A 21,810-nucleotide genomic window follows, 5' to 3' on the forward strand; every position below is an offset into this window, starting at 1 on the left:
TTTGGGGCCTTGGACAGAGGTGAGGGGAGTGGTGTGGGCACAGGTTTTGCACTTCCTGTGGTGGCAGCGAAAGGTGCCAGGAGTGGGGTGGGTGCTGGTGGTGGGGTGTGGACCTGATGAGGGAGTCGCAGAGGGAATGATCTCTCCAGAATGCTGATAGGGAGGGAAATATATCTTTGGTGGTGGGGTACATTTGGAGGTGGCAGAGGATGATGCGATGTATGCGGAGGTCGGTGTGGTGGAAGGTGAGGATCAGTGGGGTTCAAGGACAGTGGTGTGTAAAGTGGAGGAGATGTGCTGAAGGGCATCGTCACCCGCGTGGGAAGGGAAGTTGTGATAATGGAAGAAAGAGGCCATCTAGGACCATTTGAGAAGGAATTGGTCATCCTGAGAACAGATGAGGTGGAAGCAGCAGAATTGGGAATAAGGGATAGTGTTTTTACAGGAGATGTAGGGTAGGAGGAGGTGTTGGGTAGGAGGAGGTGTAGTCTCGGTAGCTGTGGGATTTGGTGGGCTTGTAGTGTATGTCTGTATGGTTAGTCGGTCGCCAGAGACAGTGATGGAGAGGTCCAGGAAGGGGAGGGAGGTGTCCGAGATGGTCCAGGTAAATTGGAGATCAGGGTGGAAAGTGTTGGTGAAGCTGATGAACTATTCAACCTTCTCATGGGAACACTAAGCAGTGTCAATACAGTCATCAAGGTAGCGTAGGAACAGGTGGGGAGTGGTACCGGTGTAACTGCAGAAGATGGACTGTTCCGAGTATCCAATAAACAGTCAGACGTAGCTGGGTCCCATGCGGGTGCCCATGGCTACCCCTTTGGTTTGGAGGAAGTGGAAGTGAGAAGTTGTTGAGGATGAGGACCAGTTCAGTTAGGCGGATGAGGGTGTCAGTGGAAGGGTACTGGTTGGGATGGCGTGAGAGGAAGAAACTGAGGGCTTGGAGACCTTCGTCATGGCGGATCGATGTGTACAGGGACTGGATGTCCATGGTGAAGATGAGGTGTTGGGGGCTGGGGAAACGAAAGTCTTGGCGGAGGTGAAGTGCATAGGTGGTGTCCCAAACGTAGTGGGGAGTTCCTGGACTAAGGGGGCCAGGACGGTGTCGAAGTAGGAAGAGATTAGTTCGGTGGAACAGGCAGAAGCTGAGACAATGGGTCATCAGGGCAGTCAGGTTTGTGAATCTTAGGAAGGAGGTAGAATCGGCCAGTGCGGGCTTCACAGGCAATGAGGTTGGAGGCTGTGGATGGGAGATCCCCAGAGGTGATGAGGTTGTGGATGGTCTGGGAGATGATGGTTTGGTGGTGGGAGGCAAGGTCAAGATCTAGGAGGAGGAGGTGTCTGCAAGTTGGCACCTGGCTATATGGACTTCAGTAAGGCATTTGACAAGGTTCCCCATGGAAGACTGGTTAGCTAGGTTAGCTCTCATGGAATACAGGGAGAACTGGCCATTTGGATACAGAACTGGCTCGAAGGTAGAAGACCTTTGGTGGAGAGTTTTTCAGACTGGAGGCCTGTAACCAGTGGAATGCCACAAGGATTGTTGTTGGGTCCACTACTTTTTGTCATTTATATAAATCATTTGGATAAGAACATAGGAGGTATAGTAAGTAAGTTTCCAGATGACACCAAAATTGGAGGTATAGTGGACAGTGAAGAAGGTTACCTCAGATTACAACAGGTTCTTGATCAGATGGGCTAATGGGCTGAGAAGTGGCAGATGGAGTTTAATTCAGATAAATGCGAGGTGCTGCATTTTGGGAAAGCAAATCTTAACAGGACTTTATACACTTAATGGTAAGGTCCTAGGGAGTGTTGCTGAGCAAAGAGACCTTGGAGTGCAAGTTCATAGCTCCTTGAAAGTGGAGTCGCAGGTCGATAGGATAGTGAAGAAGGCATTTGGTATTAGATTAGATTAGATTACTTACAGTGTGGAAACAGGTCCTTCGGCCCAAAAGGTCCACACCGCCCTGCCGACGTGCAACCCACCCATACCCCTACATTTACCCCTTACCTAACACTATGGGCAATTTAGCATGGCCAATTCGCCTGACCTGCACATCTTTGGACTGTGGGAGGAAACCGGAGCACCCGGAGGAAACCCACGCAGACACAGGGAGAACGTGCAAACTCCACAATATGCTTTCCTTTATTTGAGTAAAGGCGTTGGGAGGTCTTGTTGCGGCTATACAGGACATTGGTTAGGTCATTTTTGGAATATTGTGTACAGTTCTGGTCTCCTTCCTATTGGAAAGATGTTATAAAACTTGAAAGGGTTCAGAAAGATTTACAAGGTTGTTGCCAGGGTTGGAGGATTTGAGCTATAAGGAGAGGCTAAGTAGGCTGAGGCTGTTTTCCCTGGAGCATCGAAGGCTGAGGGGTGATCTCTTAGAATTTTATAAAATTATGAGGGGCATGGACAGGATAAATAGACAAAGTCTTTTCCCTGGGGTGGGGGAGTCCATAACTCGAGGGCATAGGTTTAGGGTGGGGGGGAGGGGGAAAAGATATAAAAGAGACCTAAGGGGCAACTTTTTCACTCAGAGGGTGTTGCGTGTATGGAATGAGCTGCCAGAGGAAGTGGTGGTGGCTGGTACAATTGCAACATTTAAAAGGCACCTGGATGTGTATTTGAATAGGAAGGGTTTAGAGGCATATGGGCCAAGCGCTGGCAAATGGGACTAGATTAGGTTGGGGTATCTGGTCGGCATGGACGAGTTGGACCAAAGGGTCTTTTTCAGTGCTGTACCTTTCTGTCACTGTGTTTGTACTCGCAAGCCTTTGTAGACTTGTATGACTTTGAGTGGAGTATTAAAGAAAGCATTAGGCAATTTCTTGAGAAGTGTGTCCTCTGAGCTGGGTGGCTGTTTACCATTCACAAGTTTGATTAGAATCTGAATAATTTAATCTGGAAATAGAATCATAGTCATTGAATCACACAGCATAGAAAAAGGCCCCTCTGCCCACGTTATTTTGACCAACAAACATCAAACTACACTAATGTCATTTACCTGCACTTAGTCCATAGCCGACTATGTACCGGCATTTTAAGTACTTAAGTAGATATTTCTTAAATATAAAGAGAGTCCCTGCCATCACTACCCTCTTAGGCAGCACATTCTATATATCTACCAACCTCTAGGTGAAAACCTTTTTCCCCAGACCGACTCTAAATCATTTGCTCTTCACCTTAAACGTATACCCTCTGGTCTTAGACATGTCAGGTATGGGGAAGAGATTCTCACACTCTACACTGTCCATGCTTCTCATAATTTTGTATTCCTTAATTGGATTCCCCACTCAGCCTCTTCTGCTCCAAGACAAAAAAATCCAGTGTATTTAGTCTCTCCTCATAACTGCATTTTTTCCTGCCAGGCCACATCCTTTGGGGTGGCACGATGGCTCAGTGATTAGCACTGCTGCCACACAGCACCAGGGACCCAGGTTTGATTTCAGCCTCTGGCAACTGTCTGTGTGGAGTTTGCACATTCTCCCTGTGTCTACATGGGTTTCCTCTATGTGCTCTGGTTTCTTCTCACAATCCAAAGATGTGCAGGTTAGGTGAATTGGCCATGTTAAATTGCCCACAGTATCCAGGAATATGTAGGTTAGGTGCATTAGTCACGGGGAAATATAAGGGAATAGGTCTGGGTGGGTTGCTGTTTGGAGGGTCAATGTGGACTTGCTGGGCCGAAGGGCCTGTTTCCACGCTGTTGGGAATTTTAAATCTTGGTGAATCTCTTCTGCATCCTCTACAGTGCAATCACTGATAGTCCAACTGCAGAATCTTTATTCGTTCAAACAGATGCACAATTGCAACCATTAATCTGAGCCCTGTAGCGCAATACTTCTCCAGTTTTGATTTGCCATTTCAAAGTTATTGAGTGCAGGTTATGCTCAAATGTAAGTGGGCAATGTATTTTCCTACTAAATAATACATTAGAATGCTGAGATGTGCCTTGCTTACTCTAGATATCTGACCTCGCTCTTTGCTGTTGAAGTCCTTTCCTTTAACATTGATTCTAGGTTAGGAGGTTTTAATATTTCTGGCTGAAACTTCTACTTCTGCTTGTTCGTACTTAAATTCAGACTTTTTCACAAATAAAAATGTTTTCCAAAGAATACGAAATCTGACTTAAAAGGTCTCAGTGCTGTAAAATCAAATTTCAGATACAAATGATTGTTAAACTGTATAAGCATGCAGGCACTTTTTTTAATAGTGAAACAAAAGCCCAAGGATAAAAGCAAATTGTGCCCCTTCTCTATTATTTTATTTAATTGTCCAATATCCAAAAATGTTGAGGTCAGTGAGGATAGTGCCACCAGCTTTTCAAAGGATCTATGAAAGGTGACCAGAATTGAGAACAATATCTTAAACAACCACAACGTGACTTTCCAATTCCTATATCCACTGATCTGAGCGATGATAGTAGGTGCGCTCAATGCCACCCTGTCTACCTATGACAACACTTTTAAAGAAGTATGTACCTGAACCTCAAGGTCACTCTGTTCAAAAACACTACCCAGGGCCTGACCATTAACTGTGTCAGTCCTGACATTGTTCATCTTAGATAAATGCGAGGTGTTGCATTATGGTAAGTTAAACTCCATCTGCCACTCATTGGCCCAACAGATCAAAATCCAGTTGTATTCTTAGTTAAACTCCTTTACTGTCCACTATACCACCAATTTGGTTTCATCTGCAAACTTAACTAACCTTGCCTCCCCCAGTTGCTCTTTTGCCTTTAATGTACTTGTAGAATCTCTTGGATTCTCCTTAACCTGATCTGCCAAGGTTATCTTCTATCCCCTTTTTGTCCTTCTGATTTCCCTCTTAAATATGCCTTACCCTACCTATACGTTTCATGAGATGCACTTGATCCCAGCTTTCTATATCTGACATATGTCTCCTTTTTCTTGAACTAAGCAAGAGGAACAGAGAGAGTGCACATGTATGTCCCTTGAGTCTGTCCCATCACTTCTTGCAGATGTGGCTGATCTCCTTCCTCGGTTCAACTTTGCCTGCACCTGATGTTTCTTGATTCCATGAGAGGTTTAATATTGATAGCTCCTCTTTGCACTGACATAGTTTCAGAAGGCTATGGCAGATAAATTAGATTATTTTGTCTCTCTTAAAACAATTCCTTTGAGACATTGAGTCAAGACATTGAGGTACTTCTTTTAAATATACAGTATGTGCTTAGGGTTTAGTGCAAAAGTGCACCCGTAATTCTCCACAGGGTTGTTCAGCTGTGAAAGACTTCTGCATCTATCCACTGAGGAGTTAATTTATTCACTCATTACGTTAAGAATACCATGTATTATACTGCATGTTATAACTACTTAAATTGCTGTCTGTGTTTTTCCCAATGGATTGAAATCCCTGCTGGACTTTATACCCAACCATTGGAGAAAGATTTTTAATGCATGCCATCTAACATAAATTCCAAAAACAATGGTGTCCCTGGAATGTTAATTGTAAGAAAATATACACTTTAAAATTATGTATCCTGAAATAAATCAATTCTCTGAGAGGATGATTGTGAGCATCATTTTGGCTATCCTCAGAACTAACACTGTAATAGAAGGAAAGGCAAATTGGGTCTCAGGTGTGAAAACATGCGAAGTTGGCATCATTTATTTTTTTTAAAAACTTGGAGAGTTAAGCAGTGGTAAACTCTGTTGTTCGGTGAAACAAGCTCATAAGGCCTGAATTATTTATCCTCTTCTATTATTAAGAAGTTCCTTGGTCTATCTCAGTTTTTCTGTTTAGTTGTCTCACGTTCTGTTGCTTTCTTTTATCTCCCACTTCCTGCTTTAAATATATTGCAAACCTCCTGATTCTGCTTCCACTGTTAGAAATCTTTAGTACTGTAGTAACACTTAAAGCCAATGTGTAGAGGGGAGACAACAATAGTGTTTTGAATTCAAGCAGTTCACAAGAAAGTGAGGATTGCAGATGCTGAAGAGTCAGTCAAAAAGGGTAGCGCCAGAAAGGCACAGCAGGTCCAGCTGCGTCCGAGGAGCAGGAGAATCAACATTTTGGGAATAAACTCAATATTCAGGGAGTCACAACTGAAATGGGCTGCAAGAATGCCGGCCTGTCACATAAAGTGAATTAGCTATGGAAAGCTTGAGCTGTTGACCTCATGGTGATCAACAGAAGCTTTACAAGGACATTCTTAAAATTTTGGTTTAAGCTTTCCAGTTTCCTTAATCTTGCCTAAGATCACTGCATCTGATACAACCAAAGGAAAAGACCATGGGAGGCGATAGCCTCATGGTATTATTGCAAGACTATTAATTTGGAAACCCTGGATCCCAGGATTTCTGGGATCCCAGGCTTGAATCCTGCCTTGGTACATGATGGAATTTGAATTCAATGAGAAAGAAAATCTAGAAATAAGAGTCTAACAATGACCATGAAGCCATTGTTGATTATCAGAAGACTGCATCTTGTTCAGGAATGTCCTTGAGGGAAGGAATTTATTGTCTTGACATGGTCTGGCCTTCATGTGACTCCAGACCCATAGCAATGTGGTTCACTTTTAACTGCTTCCTGGGCCATTCGGGATGGGCGATAAATGCTGGACTAGCCAGCGATGCTCACATCCTGTGAATGAATGTTTTTTTTAAATGTTAGATAGTCTTGCCTCCTTCAGTGCAGAGGCAGGAGTAAGCACTTAAGAGAGGAAATCGCAAGAGAAGAACTCATTCAAAGCTCAACCACGTGTAGCATTCAGCCCTATCTTCACAGGCTTTCAAATGGGCCTTAGCAAGCATTAGTGAAACCACTGAAACCCAATAAACTCTTCGGTCAATGGGCATGAACACCTTTGCCTCAAAGGACTAATGAGAGGTGGTTTTATTTTAGAATCTGAGAATTCCTTCAATGTGGAAGCAGGCCAATCAACCCAATGAGTCCACACCAACTCTCCAAAGAGCATGCCATCCAGACCCATTCCCCTACCCTCTAACCCATGTATTTCCCATGGCTATCATACTTAATCTACACATCCATGAACACTATGTGCAATTTAGCATAGCCAATCCACCTAACTTGCACATCATTTGGGCTGAATTACATCAGCTCCGAAGGAGCTCCCATTCGTCAACCAGTAAATCCCTCTCCCTCCTTTCAGTCTTACTGTTCCAATGACTAGGGTCAGAACTTTAGAATGGAGCAGACTGCTTAACCCTTTAAAGATCATCAAATCTTAATCTAGTTAAAGTGACTCACCAAGGACAGTGTGTGATTTCGTCCCCATAGTGTGAGGAGATCCCACCCTCCACAAGTGCTAGCCATTCAGAACAGCTAGCAGCTCCAACTGTCTCAGAACCACCAAAAACCTGGCAGCAGTCCCAGGAGACCAGTACCAGTGAAACACCAGCTTCAAGTAAGCTAGAGCATTGGTCACGCAAGGTTATGGCATCTTAGAAAAGTGAACAAGAGCAATGGGGAAGGTGAGAAAGTTGGGTTTTAAAGTCCAGGAAGAGAAATAGGAAGGAGGGTACTTTTACTTTAGAGATGTCCCAATGCAGCTCATAGAGTCACAGAATCATGCAGCTGTACAGCATGGAAACAGACCCTTCAGCCCAACTGGTCCATGCGAACCACATATCCAAAATCAATCTAGTCCCATTTGCCAGCACAGCCTATATCCCTCTCAACCATTCCTATTCATTTACCCATCCAGATGCCTTTTAAATGTTGTAATTGTACCAACCTCCACCATTTTGTCTGGTAGCTCATTCTATACATGCACCACTCTCTGTGGAAAAAGTTGTCCCTTAGGTCCTATTTAAATCTTTCCTGTCTCACCTTAAACCTATGCCCTTTAGTTTTGGACTCTGCTACCCTGAGGAAAAAACCCCGGTTATTCACCCTGTCTATGCCCCTTCATGATTTTATAAGGTTACCCCTCAGTCTCCAATGTTTCAGGGGAAAAAAGCCCCAGACTATTCAGCATCTCCCTCAAACCCTCCTACCTGGCAACATCCCGATAAATCTTTTCTGAGCCGTTTCAGAATTCACAACTTCCTTCCTTATAGCAGGGAGACGAGAAATGCATGCAAAGGGGTCTGACTAATGTCCTGTACATTCGCAACATGACCTCCCAGCTCCTATATTCAATGCAACGACCAGTAAAGGCAAGCATACCAAATGTCACCTTCACTGTCCTAACTACCTGCGGCTCTACTTTCAAAGAACTGTGAACCTGCAATCCAAGCTCCCTTTGTTCAGCGACTCTCCCCAGGACCTTACCATTAAGTATATTGGCCTACTTGCCTATCTGATCAAGGTGCCATTGTACCTCGAGGTAACCTTCTTGGTTGTCCACTACACCACCAATTTTGGTGTCATCTGCAAACTTTTTAACCATATCTCCTGTGTTCGCATCCAAATCATTTATATAAATGACAAAAAGCAGTGGACCCAGTACTGATCCTTATGGCACTCAGCTGGTCACAGGCCTCCAGTTTGAAAAGCAGCCCTCCACTACCGCCCTTTGTCTCATACTTTTGAGCTGGTTCTGTATCTAAATGGCTAATTCTCACTGTATACCATTCAGTCTAATGTGCAGGACCTTGTCAAATGCCTTACTGCAGTCCATATAGAACATGTCCACTGCTCTGCCTTCATCACTCCTTCACCTCTTCAAAAAACTCAGTTAGTGAGACATGATTTCTCAAGCACATGTTGACTATCCCTAATCACTTCTTAGCTTTCCAAATACATATAAAACCTGTCCCTCAGGGTTCCCTTCATAACTTGCCCACCACTGATGTCAGGCTCAACGGTATATAGTTCCCTGGCTTTTCCTCACCACCTTTCTTGATAAGTGACACCATGTTAACCAACCTCCAGTTTTCCAGCACCTAACCTGTAGCTATTGATGATACAAATATCTCAGCAACGGGCCTCACGATCACTTCCGTAGCTTCCCACAAAGTTCTAGGGTACACCTGATCAGGTCCCGGAGATTTATCCACCTCTGTGTGTGTTTTAAGGCGCCACCAGCACCTTTTGTAGTATGGATATTTTTCAAGGTGTCGCTATTTATTTCCCCAATTTCTGTAGAATCCGTCTCTTCTTCCACAGTAAATACTGATGCAAAATACTTGTTTAGTATCTCCCCGCGGTTCCACACATAGGTGGTCTTGCTGATCTTTGAGGGGCCTTGTTCTCTCCCTCGGTTGCTCTTTGTCATTAATGTATTTTCAGAATCCCTTTGGATTCTCCTTAACCCTATTTGCCATCCTGATTTCCCTCTTAACTATGCTTCTACAGCCTTTATACTGTTCTAGAGGTTCACTCAATCCCTGCTATCCCTGTCTGGCATCTGCTACCTTCTTTCTCTTGACAAAAACGTCAATTTCTCTAGTCATCCAGCATTGCTTACACCCACCAGCCTTATCCTTCACCTTCTCGGGAGCACTCTGCCTCTGAACTCTCATTATCTTATTTTGAAGGCTTCCCACTTCCCAGCAGTTCCTTTACCTGCCAATATCCTCCCTCAATCAACTTTTGAAAGTTCTTGCCTAATACCGTCAAAATTGGCTGTCCTCTGGTTTAGAACTTTAATGTTTAGATCCAGTCTGTCCTTTTCCATCACTATTTTGAAACTAACAGAGTTATGATCACTGACCCCAAAGTGCTTTCCCCACTGACACTTCAGTCACCTGCCCTGCCTTATTTCCCAACAATAGGTCGAGTTTTGCTCCATTTCTAGCAGGTACGTCCAAATATTGAATTAGAAAATTTTGTTCTGCACACTTAACAGATTCCTCTCTTATCCAAGCCCTTAACACTGTGGCAGTCCCAGTCTATATTTGTAAAGTTAAAATCCCCTACTATTAACATCCTATTATTATTGGTTCTCCCTAATCCTTGGCAAGAAGGTTTATGGAGAACCCAAAGGCATTTTACTCATACGTGAGGAATAAGAGAATGATCAGGGAAAAGGTAGGGCCGATCAGAGATAGCGTATGGAACTTGTGCATGGAGTCTGAGCAGATAGGGGAAGCCCTAAATGAGATTTTTGCTTTGGTTTTCACCAAGGAAAGGGAACTTATTGTAAATGAAAACTTCAAGGAGCTGGGATACAGTCTTGACCAAATCAAGATTGATGAAGTTGATGTGCTAGAAATTTTGGAAAACATTAAGATTGATAAATCCCCAGGGCCAGACCAGATTTATCCTAGACTGCTCCGGGAAGTGAGAAAAAGAGGTTGCTAAGCCGCTGGCGAGGATATTTGCCTCCTCCCTCTCCACAGGAGTCGTACCGGAGAATTGGAAGGAGGCGAATGTTGTTTTTCTTTTCACGAAGGGTAAAAGGGAAATCCATGGCAATTACAGACCAGTCAGTCTTACATCTGTGGTCAGCAAAGTTTTGGAAAGAATTCTGAGGGATAGGATTTATGACTATTTGGCAAAGCATAGTGTGATTAAAGGCAGTCAGCGTGACTTTGTGAGGGGCAGGTCATGCCTCACAAATCTTATTGAGTTCTTCGAGGAGATGTCAAGACATGTCAACGACGGTCAAGCAGTAGACATGGTGTATATGGATTTCAGCAACACATTCGATAAGGTTCCCCATGGTAGGCTCATTCATAAAGTCAGGAAGTATGGGATACAGGGAGATTTGGCTAACTGGATTCAGAATTGGTTGGTTGACAAGGCAGAGAGTGGTTGTAGATGGAAAGTATTCTGTCTGGAGGTCAGTGTTGAGTGAGGTCCCACAGGGCTCTGTTCTTGGGCCTCTGCTCTTTGTAGTTTTTATAAATGACTTGGATGAGAAGATTGAGGGATGGGTTAGTAAATTTGCAGATAACACAAAGGTTGGAGGTGTCGTCGATAGTGTAGAGGGCTACTGCAGGCTGCAGCGCGACATAGACAGGATGCAGAGCTGGGCTGAGAAATGGCAGATGGAGTTCAACCTGGATAAATGCGAAGTGATGCATTTTGTAAGGTCAAACTCGAATGCTGAATATAGGATTAAAGACAACATTCTTGGCATTGTGGAGGAACAGAGGGATCAGGGAATGCAAGTACATAGATCCTTCAAAGTTGCCACCCAAGTGGGTAGGGTTGTTAAGAAAGCATATGGTGTTTTGGTTTTCATTAACAGGTGTCAAGTTTAAGAGCCGCGAGGTTTTGCTGCAGCTCTACAAGTCCCTGGTGCGGCCACACTTGGAATATTGTGTCCAGTTCTGGTCGCCCTACTATAGGAAAGATACAGAGGCTTTGGAGAGGGTGCAAAGAAGGTTTACCAGGATGCTGCCTGGACTGGAGGGCTTGCCTTATGAAGAAAGATTGAATAAGCTCAGACTTTTCTCTCTGGAGAGAAGGAGGAAGAGAGGAGACCTGATCAAGGTGTACAAAATAATGAAGTGGAATAGATAGAGTCAATAGCCAGAGACTTTTCCCCAGGACACGATTGACTGGTACGAGGAGTCATAGTTTGAAGATATTAGGAGGAAGGTATAAAGGACATGTCAGAGGTAGGTTCTTTACGCAGAGAGTTGTGAATGCATGGAATGCGTTGCCAGCTGTGGGGTGGAAGCAGAGTCACTGGGGGCATTTAAGCGACTGTTGGACATGCACAAGGATAGCAGTGAGTTGAGGGGTGCGTAGGTTAAGTTACTATATTTTACATGAGGATTAAACCTCGGCACATCGTGGGCCAAAGGGCCTGTTCTGTGCTGTACTTTTCTATGTTCTAAGCTCATCACTGCCTTGTCAGGGGCAGTTAGAGATGAGCAATAAATGCTGGCCTTGCCACCAGGAACCATATCTCATGAAATAATAAATGCGCTACATTACGTGATATTTTATTATATAGTAGACCCAAGTCTGTATTGGTCCACTTGCTGAGTTTGAAATGAAGACGAGAAACTAGGAACAGGAGTAGGCCATTCAAGATTTTGAATCAGCTCCTCCATTCTAGATCATGGCTGATCATCTATCTCGAAGCCATTTTTCTGCAACATCTTGAAGTCATTCGTTTGTGGAAACCTATTGAATTTTGCCTTAAACTCGCAAAGTGACTGAACTTTCAGAGCTTTCTAGGGTTAGGACCTACTTTCTGAGTGAAGAAATTCCTCATCTAAGTCCCTAGTGGCTTTCCTCTTTTTCTCAGGCTCATATTAGCCCTCCCAACCAGTGGAATCTTCCTTTCTCCAACCACCCTGTCTAGTCCTTTAAGAGTTTTGTAAGGTTCATGAAATCATCTCTCATTCAGCTAATCTCTAAATAATACAGACCCAGTTTCTTCAATGTCTCCAAATAGAATAATTCAGCTTCATAAAACTTAGTCTGCACTCCCTCTGTGGTAAGTCTAATCTCCCTTGGATAAGGGAGCCAAAACTTTACAAAACCCCAGGTGTGATCTCTCCCAAGTTCTATGCAATTGAAGTAGGATATCTTTACTTCTGCACTTAACTTTACCATTTGCCACCTTAATTGCTTGCTGCAACTGTGTGCTGCTTTTCAGTGATATGCGTGTGAAATGTAACCAATATTCTTGGACATCGACACTTCCCAATCTTTCACCTATCAAGAAATATTCTGATTCTCCATTCCTGTTACCAAAGTGGATAAGCCACGCCACACAAGTGGATACAAGACTGTCTTAGAAATGTTCATTATTCCCAATGTAAGAAAGGCATTAGTGAGATTTTTTTTGCATTCTACAGAGCCATTTTATGTTAATCTGGCGATTTAGTGATTTAAGAGCAGCTATGTACTCTGCCCTAAACTGAAGAGAACTTAAATTGAAAGATAGGTCTTTGGCTTTTCACACGTAAGAGTACTAATTGAGCAAATTACATCCCAATTGAAGTAATTTTATTCTGGTATATCCCCTTGCTAAAAGTGTAGAAAGTTGTCTTCAAATTTGAAAGTGTGTGGGGAATAGATTCAAACATTAATGTAGATGTTAGAGGGCCACTGATGTGTGATTCATTTCTCTTCTCATGAGTGCTTATTTACATTCCTTACTTTTTTTGAGATCTTTGCACTAACAGAAAATTAATTACTGGTGTATCACCCAAGTAGTGGTGCAATAAGTCACATGTCCAAACATAGTCCAGATTGGAAGTACAAAACCCATCACTGTTTTGCCACACTGTGACTATCTGTTTTAATAGGTATAAAATATTCTCTGACCAGCTTCATATCAGGTTCTGCTTCTTAGACAGTAATTGCATTTGTACTAAAATATTAATAAATGATAATTAAATTGTAGTCCCTGTTAGTAACGCACCATTCTGAAAGCAAGGAAGTCTAAATTAAGATGCATTATTTTGTGCAGAAAACAGAGAAGACGGAATTCCTGAGTTTCTTTTACAAGCACTGCATGCATGTTCTGACTGCCCCCTTGCTGGCGAATACCACTGAGGAGAAGCCCAGCAAAGGTGAGCCATCTCCGTATAATGGTCAGTACCAATCATCATCTTACCTTCAATGTGTGGCATGCAAATACACTTGTGTCAAAATGTTAAGTGGTAATGAAGAGAATTGCTCAAAAACTTAAGTCCTGCCATTCCCTTTCTCTGATATCCAGCAGCACTGGTTGTTATGAACATTTTTGTTGGTTCTTGGGTCAAACAACACTGCTCGTGGAAAGGAAACTGAGAATTCATCTCTCATCATAGATATCCCACTTGTCACTGGGTCAGAAGCCAGTTGTTGTTAACTTTTTCCAGCAAAATAATTGTTTGTAATTATGTTTTCAAAGATTCCAAGGTTGAGTTGAGGTTCTTCAGTTTTTCACTTGATGCCTTTCTTGCATTTCCATCAAATGCATGGCTATCCATAAAATAAGCCTTCTAAAGGGCTGCAGATTGTTGCAGCAGGAACCACGCAGCAAAAGCTGCGCAAAATCACTAAGAGCCTGGCTTTTCTTGAGAGAAAGCATGATTAAATGGTCAGAGTTAGGCAGTATGTATAAGATAAATCCTCCAGAGTATGGATATGGGTTAATTTTCCTGTTCTGTGCTTAACTTTTATGTGCTCTTTTTATTTGTGGGCATGTTTAATATTTAGATAAAGCTCGGTTTCAAGAATTCGGTGATGGATATATTTTGTGAAGTACAGTATTTTGGTGCCTCTGTTACATTTGAAACATGCAGATTGAAAAAGCCATGCCTGTGAAATAACATCTTGTATTTTAATTTTGTTTGAATCATTGCTTGGTTTTGTTAACGGCAACTTCTTGAGACACAATGCTTTAGGTTTATTGAACCCAGCTAAGTATATGGTTAAGTAGATTGCTGTGAGTAAATTTGAGTGTTCTGGCAAATGATGATATAAAGTCAGTTTTTAAAAATTTCATTATGTGTATCTAAAATCAACTTCCAATTCCTTGAAATTCTTATGGAAGCTGACTACCTAAACCAAACACATGTTTTGTACTCAAATGTGTTTTTGAATGTTATGGTCAATTCTGTCCTTGTTACCATGCAAACTAAGATTTTGTTTTGATTATACTAATGTCTTCCATTGATACAAAAGCAGGAAAGTAGCAAATATTCTGCATCTGTGATTTTATGTATATTTAAGTGAAATTATGCACTTTGGTTTTCAGTAATGTAGGAATTGTTTTATTATATACGTCTTTTGCTTCTACTCAATATGTCACTCATGAACAGATCATGGGATGTTAATTATACTGCCAGATATGCATCATTGATGTTAAGTAATAAAAAGTTTAAATAGTATATTGGATGATGAAGCTTTATATTACGAACATGCAATTTCAAGCAAAATGGTTACGGTTGTTTAATTTAATCTACATTTAGAAACTAATTCAAACTGAGCAGAACGACTGCTGTTGGAGCTTTTATGAAGAATTAATTAAATATTTTAATAGTAGCCATGTTAGCAGGCAATGCCACATACTCGTATTGTTCAAAGTCTTGTTGCTTTCTGCCTCGTTTGTTCCATTCCAGCTATTTATTTGACTGGGAGATGGTTTTGAAAATAAGCAACCTTTTGTTCACGCTATCGGTCATTTTAAGTGATACCAAATACTTGGATTTTTACCTATCTGCTCCTGAATGAATTTCCTCTGGTGGGCCAGAATTGAAGGACTTTCTCTCTAGTCCTGAATAGTCCTGTACCAAAGAAGGACAATTTAATGGTGTCACTCATTCTTAAAATGTCACAGCAGGAAAAGGTCTGCTGACGTTAGCTGTTTCGCTTGGCAGAAACCAAAAATGACCTCTTTCCTCATTTACTGCAGTCAATGTTATTGCATTGAGGAAGGCATTTAAAACACTTGTTTATCCCCCTGATCAAATGAATAAGTGGTAGCTAAATTTGCCAAATAACTACTTGATTTTGTTTCAGTTATTTAATGTCAAGCATGTGCAAACTTTGATAATTCAAGTAGATATTCTACAAAAATCCAAAAGTTGAAAAATCTGTGAATGTCCTTGCTGCTTAACAGTTACACTATAACCACTCCAGTCAGAAATATATATTCTGAATCACTGGTTGTCTGGAAATTTTTTGAGTCAACTAAAGCAATACATGATACTACTTTAGTACGATACTTCAGGTGTGATAATTTGGAAGATGCAGTATATGAATAAATAACAATTTTTCTTGGTGTTTAATAATAATTTATCACTGTTTTGCTTCATGTGAATATTTATAATCTTTTGTTTCATTTGTTCCTGGAACGTGGGCTCAGCTGGGTAGGCCAGCGTTTATTGCCCATTTGTAATAGAGGGTAAGTACCAGCCATAGTGCTGAGGATTGGAGTCATATGATGGCCAAACTGGATAAAAGATGGCATATGCTCTTCCCTAAAAGATATTCGTAAACCTGATGGGTTTTTACAACAATCATAAATAGTCACATACTCACCATTTTTATTCCATGCTTTTTATTGCATTCAAGTCTCTATCTGGTGGGATTTGAACCCTGTTCCCAAAGCATTAGCCTGGGGTTTGGAATTACTATTCAGTGACACCACTATGTTGCAGCCTCTTCCGTCATACTTGCGATAAGGCTTTCTAACAACATTACAATCGAGAAAATTTAAAATACTGTAATGACTTGATCCTGAACATTCCAGACAATGGAGATGTTGCAGTGTACACTAGGACGTCTTGTGGCACAGTGGTAGTATACCAGGTTCAAACCCCATCTGTTCAGAAGTGTGTCATAATAGTTTGATTAGACAGTATTTACTTGTGATCCATGGGGAGTAACTTTCAGACAATCAAGTGAAGCTTTCCCTCAAATCTCCGAAATCTTATTTGGGAAAGGCAATATCCAATATTGATTACTGACATTGCATTTCCTGGTAATAGTAGATCTGGAATAAACAATTGTACAAATGACTAGTTCCAAAGCTATGTCAGCAGCCATCACAGATAAAGCCTGGATCCAGATCAACTACTTGCCAAAGCAAAGAAATGAGCTTGAGGGAGTCTCGGTCACCTGAGTGCATGCTCCCCATTCTGGAAGGCACAATGTTTGAGCTAGTAGTCTCAAAGCAAGCATCGCATCTTATGATCTTAAAATTAGAATCAGTGAGGCAGCCAGGATTTGCAGAGCGTGCTCAAAGGTGTTTGTACCTGGATTGTTCAGTAAATGATCAAGTTCAGAGATGGCAAATATAAGGCGTTGCATATATTGGAACTGATAAAAGCAATCATGTGAGAGAGAAAATACCAAGGGAGATATTGAGAGAGACCTGGTTTATCTGTTTTAGTGACAGTGAATACAAGTGCAGAGATGGAATATGTGCTATTTTCCTTCTTCCTCCATTGCCCCAAACACACTTACCAAGTGAAAGCAATTTTAAAATGCTGCTTTCAGTTTAGTACAGTGCATTGACTGCTCAACATGTGGTCTCCACTTCATTGGGAAGATCAAATGCAGATTGAGTAACTATTTTATAGAATATTTGCAGGCCTGACACATCCTCCTATTACTAAAAGCGTGACAGGAATGCTGATAAGTGATTGCTTGTCAGTGTACTTTTTTTTTATCACTCTTCCAAAATTAGAATATTTGTTTAAACTAAGAATCAGGAAATCAAGAAAAAGTTTTGGAGTAGATATAACGTTAAGTAAATTAATAAGAGCAGAGAGTGAGTCTAAAGGCAAAAATTAATATTAATCATTGAACAATGTACTGATTTTATCCTAAAATAGGGATTAGAGATTTACTTTTCAGTCCAGCCCCATGATACCTGTGCCCTGTGTTTGTAATTCCTAATCATTCATGTATTAATTTGATTCCTGTGGAAGCAATAAAAGCTAACACACTGTATGCCTTCTTAACAACCTTATCAACCTGGGTGGCAACCTTCAGAGATCTACGCACACGGACACCGAGATCCCTCTGCTCATCCACATTACCAAGAATCTTACTATTAGCCCAGTACTCTGAATTCCCTCCAAAGTGAATTATCTCTCACTTTTCTGCATTAAACTCCATTTGCCACCTCTCAGCTCAGCTCTGCAGCTCATCTGTCATTCTGTAACCTGCAACTTCCTTCAGCACTTTCCACAACTCCTCCAACCTTAGTGTCATCTGCAAATTTACTAACCTATACTTCTACGCCCTCATCCAGGTGATTTATAAAAATGACAAACAACAAGCACCCTAACTGAGCCATCACGTCTCATCTTAATATAAGTCGTCTTCTTCCTCTTGACAAGAGATTCAATTTCTTTAGTGAACCACTGTTCCCTCGCTCGACTACTTCCTCCCTACCTGGCTGGTACATGCTTATCAAAGGCATGCAGTAGCTGTTCCTTGAACAAGCTCCACATTTCAATTGTGCCCTTCCCCTGCAATTTCCTTCCTTCTTCTATGCATCCTTTATCTTGCCTGATCGCATCATAATTGCCTTTCCCCCCCAGCTATAACCGTTGCCCTATGGTATATACCTATCCCTTTCCATCACTAAAGTTAAGGTAACCGAATTGTGGTCACTATCACCAAAGTGCTCACCTACCTCCAAATCTAACACCTGGCCTGGTTCGTTACCTAGTACCAAATCCAATGTGGCCTCGCCTCTTGTTGGCCTATCTACATAGTGCGTCAGGAAACCCTCCACACATTGGACAAAAACTGACCCATCGAAAGTGCACGAACTATAGCATTCCCAGTCAATATTTGGAAAGTTAAAGCCCCCCCCCATAACAGCCACCTTGTTACTTTGGCTTTTATCCCGAATCATCTGTGCAATTCTTTCCTCTACGTCTCTAACTATTTGGAGGCCTATAGAAAACTCCCAACAGGGTGACCGTCTTTCCTGTTTCTAACCTCACCCCATTCTACCTCAGTGGATGAGTCCTCAAACATCATTTCTGCCACTCTAATATTGTCCTTGACTAACAATGTCACACCTCCCCCTCTTTTATCACTTACCCTGATCTTACTGAAACATCTAAACCCCAGAACCAGCAACAACCATTCCTGTCCGTTCTCCGTACATATATCCGAAATGGTCACAATATCAAAGTCTCAGGTACTAACCCATGCTGCAAGTTCACCCACCTTATTCCAGATGCTCCTGGCGTTGAAGTAGATACACTTCAAACCACCTTCCTGCCTGTCGGTACACTTCTATGACCTTGAAACCTTATTCATGACCTCACTATTCTCAACCTCCTGTACACTTGAGTTACAATTTAGGTTCCCATCCCCTGCTGAATTAGTTTAAACCCTCCCGAAGACGATGAGCAAATTTCCCTCCAGGATATTAGTACCCTTCTGGTTCAGGTGTAGACCATCCTGTTTGTAGAGGTCCCACCTACGCCAGAATGAGCCCCAATTATTCAGGTATCCAGCAAACACCCAACTTTTATATACATGTAGGGGGGAGAAAAGGCCCAGAGTCCTCTGCACGCTGGTAAGTTTTTAAATGAACAATTTACCTTACCGACAGCCCCCTTGTTTCCACTCTAGCCAGTCCAGCTGCAGAAATGAAGGCTCCTGTTCCCACGAGGTAAGTTTTTAAATGAAGAACATAGCTTCCCGATAGCCTCCGGTTTCCATTCTTACCTATTAATCACTGAAGATGCTATTTCTCAATTGGAGTTAATTCTAGATAGATGTGGCATTGAAGGAATTAAAATTGGCACAAAGGAAGTGTGGTATAGATTGATGAAGGTGATTGCAAAAGAGCCTGATGTTGTGTCTCAGCCTATAACCATGTATTGTCGTCATCATTTCTCTATGGTGTTAGCAGAGATTTCTGTTCAGTGACTCTGAAAAATAGATTATAATTCAAGAGTTTCTAATTACTTTGAAGTACTTTCTGATGTACAATGTGTATGGTGGTATGGACAAATGAGGCCACTATTTTATATAGAAGCTGATTCCACAAACTTCAATATGAATTATCAATTGTGACGATTTTTAGTGATTATTGATGGGGGAATGGTGATTGAGACACTGAGAATTCCCTGTACTCCTACAAAAAATGCAACAATTTTACCTTGAACCATTGAAGAAGGTAACTCAAAGAAGTTTGTGTGCTTGAGTCCACAATTTGCAAGAGAAAGTGAAGCTGGCAATCTACAAAGTAGCTGGTTGTTTCCTTTATTGAATCTTTGTTGTGAAGCAGAGCACTGTGTGATAATTATGCAAAATTTAATTTAGGTTGGTCTAAAGAATAACTATATTGAGCATTGGTATGATGTACAATCATGTGATTTTCAAAGTGCTAAAATCTGTACATCTTATGATTCAAAACTTTCTTATTGCATACTTGTATTTTCTGCAACTACCTGTGGACTTATAGTAGGAACACAGGTGCAGGAGTAGGCCATTTAACCCTTTGAATCTGCTTAATTCAATTAGCTCACAACTGATCACTATTTCCTTTTGTTCACCAATACTTCCCACTCCCCCTCCAATGAAAAATAATCTGCCTTTCTGTTTCTACCAATGTGAATAACTTTTCACTTATTAGCATTGTATTTCTTCTGAATGTTCTTGTCCATTCCGTTAGACTGTCCAAGTTATCTTGAATCCTGTTTGCATCTTCTTTGCAACTTGCATTCGCATCCAATTTGGTGTCATAAGAAAATTTGGATTATTACAATTCGTCCCCACATTCAGATCATTCATGACTGTTTGCTGACTAGTGCATGCGCCTCTTTAAGTCACAAATGCACATTCAAAGGGTTTTGGGGGACGGGAGGGTTAGCTGGAAGAAAAAGGAGGAGGACAGCAGAAAGAGGGCCACTGGACACCTGGGTCCTGTTCCCTTGTTACCTCCAGGAATTCCCCCTCTCACCAACGTTCCCTGCTCCCATATCCTACCACTGAAGCCCATTTCATATCCGTGCTTCCCTGCACATTAGCAATGTGGTGTTTGCGTATGAAGTCACACAATTCTACATGATAACATGCTGTGTTTGGAATTGTACGCATGTGCATTCTCAAATTGACACAAGTGCCATAGTTGTCCACAATTGCAAACACAGCCAAAGCCGAAACCTTTTGTAACTGCAAGTCCCACAGTGTACAAAGACATGCATTGCCAGTTAACCTGTTTACTTTTCCTTTCAAGAAAGGATAACACATGTTCAGAATTCTTTTTTTCTAAACATTACCTCAGATGTGAACTTTTGAAGAAAGGAAAATAAATCACTGGTTCACATGTAAAGCCATTTACTGCACTATAAACTTTTAATTGAACTTCTGCAGTTTACACCTGTCAAAACCAATAATTTCTATTTGTGTGTTATATTCAAGTTATGTTATCCATTTTTCTTTTTGACTTTTTATTTTGAACACTGAGATGTGACAGAAAATCAAAATTCAAGATAATTAATTTACAAAATACAATTAGGAATAGGGGTAAGTCATTTGGCACCTTGAGCTAGCTCAGCCATTTGATAAGTTCACAGCTAGTCCAGTTGTGACCTCAACTCTACTTTCCTGCTTACCTCTTATAACTTGCTTATAACTTGTTTTTCAGCACAATTTTTAGGCAAAAACATTGCTTTAAAATGACTAAACCAGATTCTTGCTTTACTCCTCAGATGATTTTCAGACAGCCCAGCTTTTGGCCTTAATTTTGGAATTGCTCACCTTCTGCGTGGAACATCATACCTACCATATCAAGAACTACATCATAAACAAAGACATTTTACGGAGAGTACTTGTACTCATGGGCTCAAAGCATGCCTTTGTCGCATTATGTAAGTTTTAGGCTGATTTTCTTTTAATAAATTAATCTCTTCTTTCTTACCTGTTCTTTTTCTAGGTTCGGTGTTTTATGCTTGAACCTGTATTTATTTTAATTTCAGGTGCACTTCGCTTCATGAGAAAGATAATTGGGTTGAAAGATGAGTTCTACAATCGCTACATAATGAAAGCCTTTCTGTTTGAAGCTGTGATGAAGGCATTTCTGAATAATGGATCCCGATATAATTTGTTGAATTCAGCCATCATTGAAATGTTTGAGTTCATCAGAGTGGTAAGTTTGGCTGTCTTTCTGCCAAGCAAAAGAAGCTGGTTTGTGGGAACTAGGGTAGAATGGGCAACACCACAGTGTTGGTGGTACATGCTTCAGTCTTTCGTACTGCTGTACCTAATCTTGGTCATAATGCCAAAGAAAGCAACTAGTTGCAAAGGCAGGTTCAGTTCTCTAGCTTTGTGTGCCCCCATCTTACCCACACATTATTAAAGCAACTACAACAAAAGGCAGGTGGCGATCTCATTCTGTTGAGAGCCCTATCTTGGCACACTGCTACAGTGCACAGTCAAGGAGGTGGAGGAAATAGGCTGGAGAGTCTGTACAGGTTTAGTGCCATATCTTGTAGTAG

General features: G+C 41.5%; 1 protein-coding gene across 3 annotated transcripts in view; it reads left to right on the forward strand.

The window, feature by feature from the left end:
• Positions 1-21,810, forward strand: part of smek1 (SMEK homolog 1, suppressor of mek1 (Dictyostelium)) — a 137,594-nt gene that overhangs the window by 107,807 nt on the left and 7,977 nt on the right. For 2 of the 3 annotated variants that reach the window (XM_043696929.1, XM_043696926.1), the window contains exons 9-11: positions 13,314-13,437; positions 21,025-21,183; positions 21,292-21,461. In XM_043696929.1, the coding sequence (XP_043552864.1) occupies positions 13,314-13,437; positions 21,025-21,183; positions 21,292-21,461 (453 nt within the window). The remainder of the gene's footprint in view (positions 1-13,313; positions 13,438-21,024; positions 21,184-21,291; positions 21,462-21,810) is intronic. The other variant, XM_043696928.1, reaches the window with a different exon arrangement.

Source organism: Chiloscyllium plagiosum, chromosome 10 (genome assembly GCF_004010195.1).
Source record: "Chiloscyllium plagiosum isolate BGI_BamShark_2017 chromosome 10, ASM401019v2, whole genome shotgun sequence".
In the NCBI taxonomy this organism is placed as follows: domain Eukaryota; kingdom Metazoa; phylum Chordata; class Chondrichthyes; order Orectolobiformes; family Hemiscylliidae; genus Chiloscyllium; species Chiloscyllium plagiosum.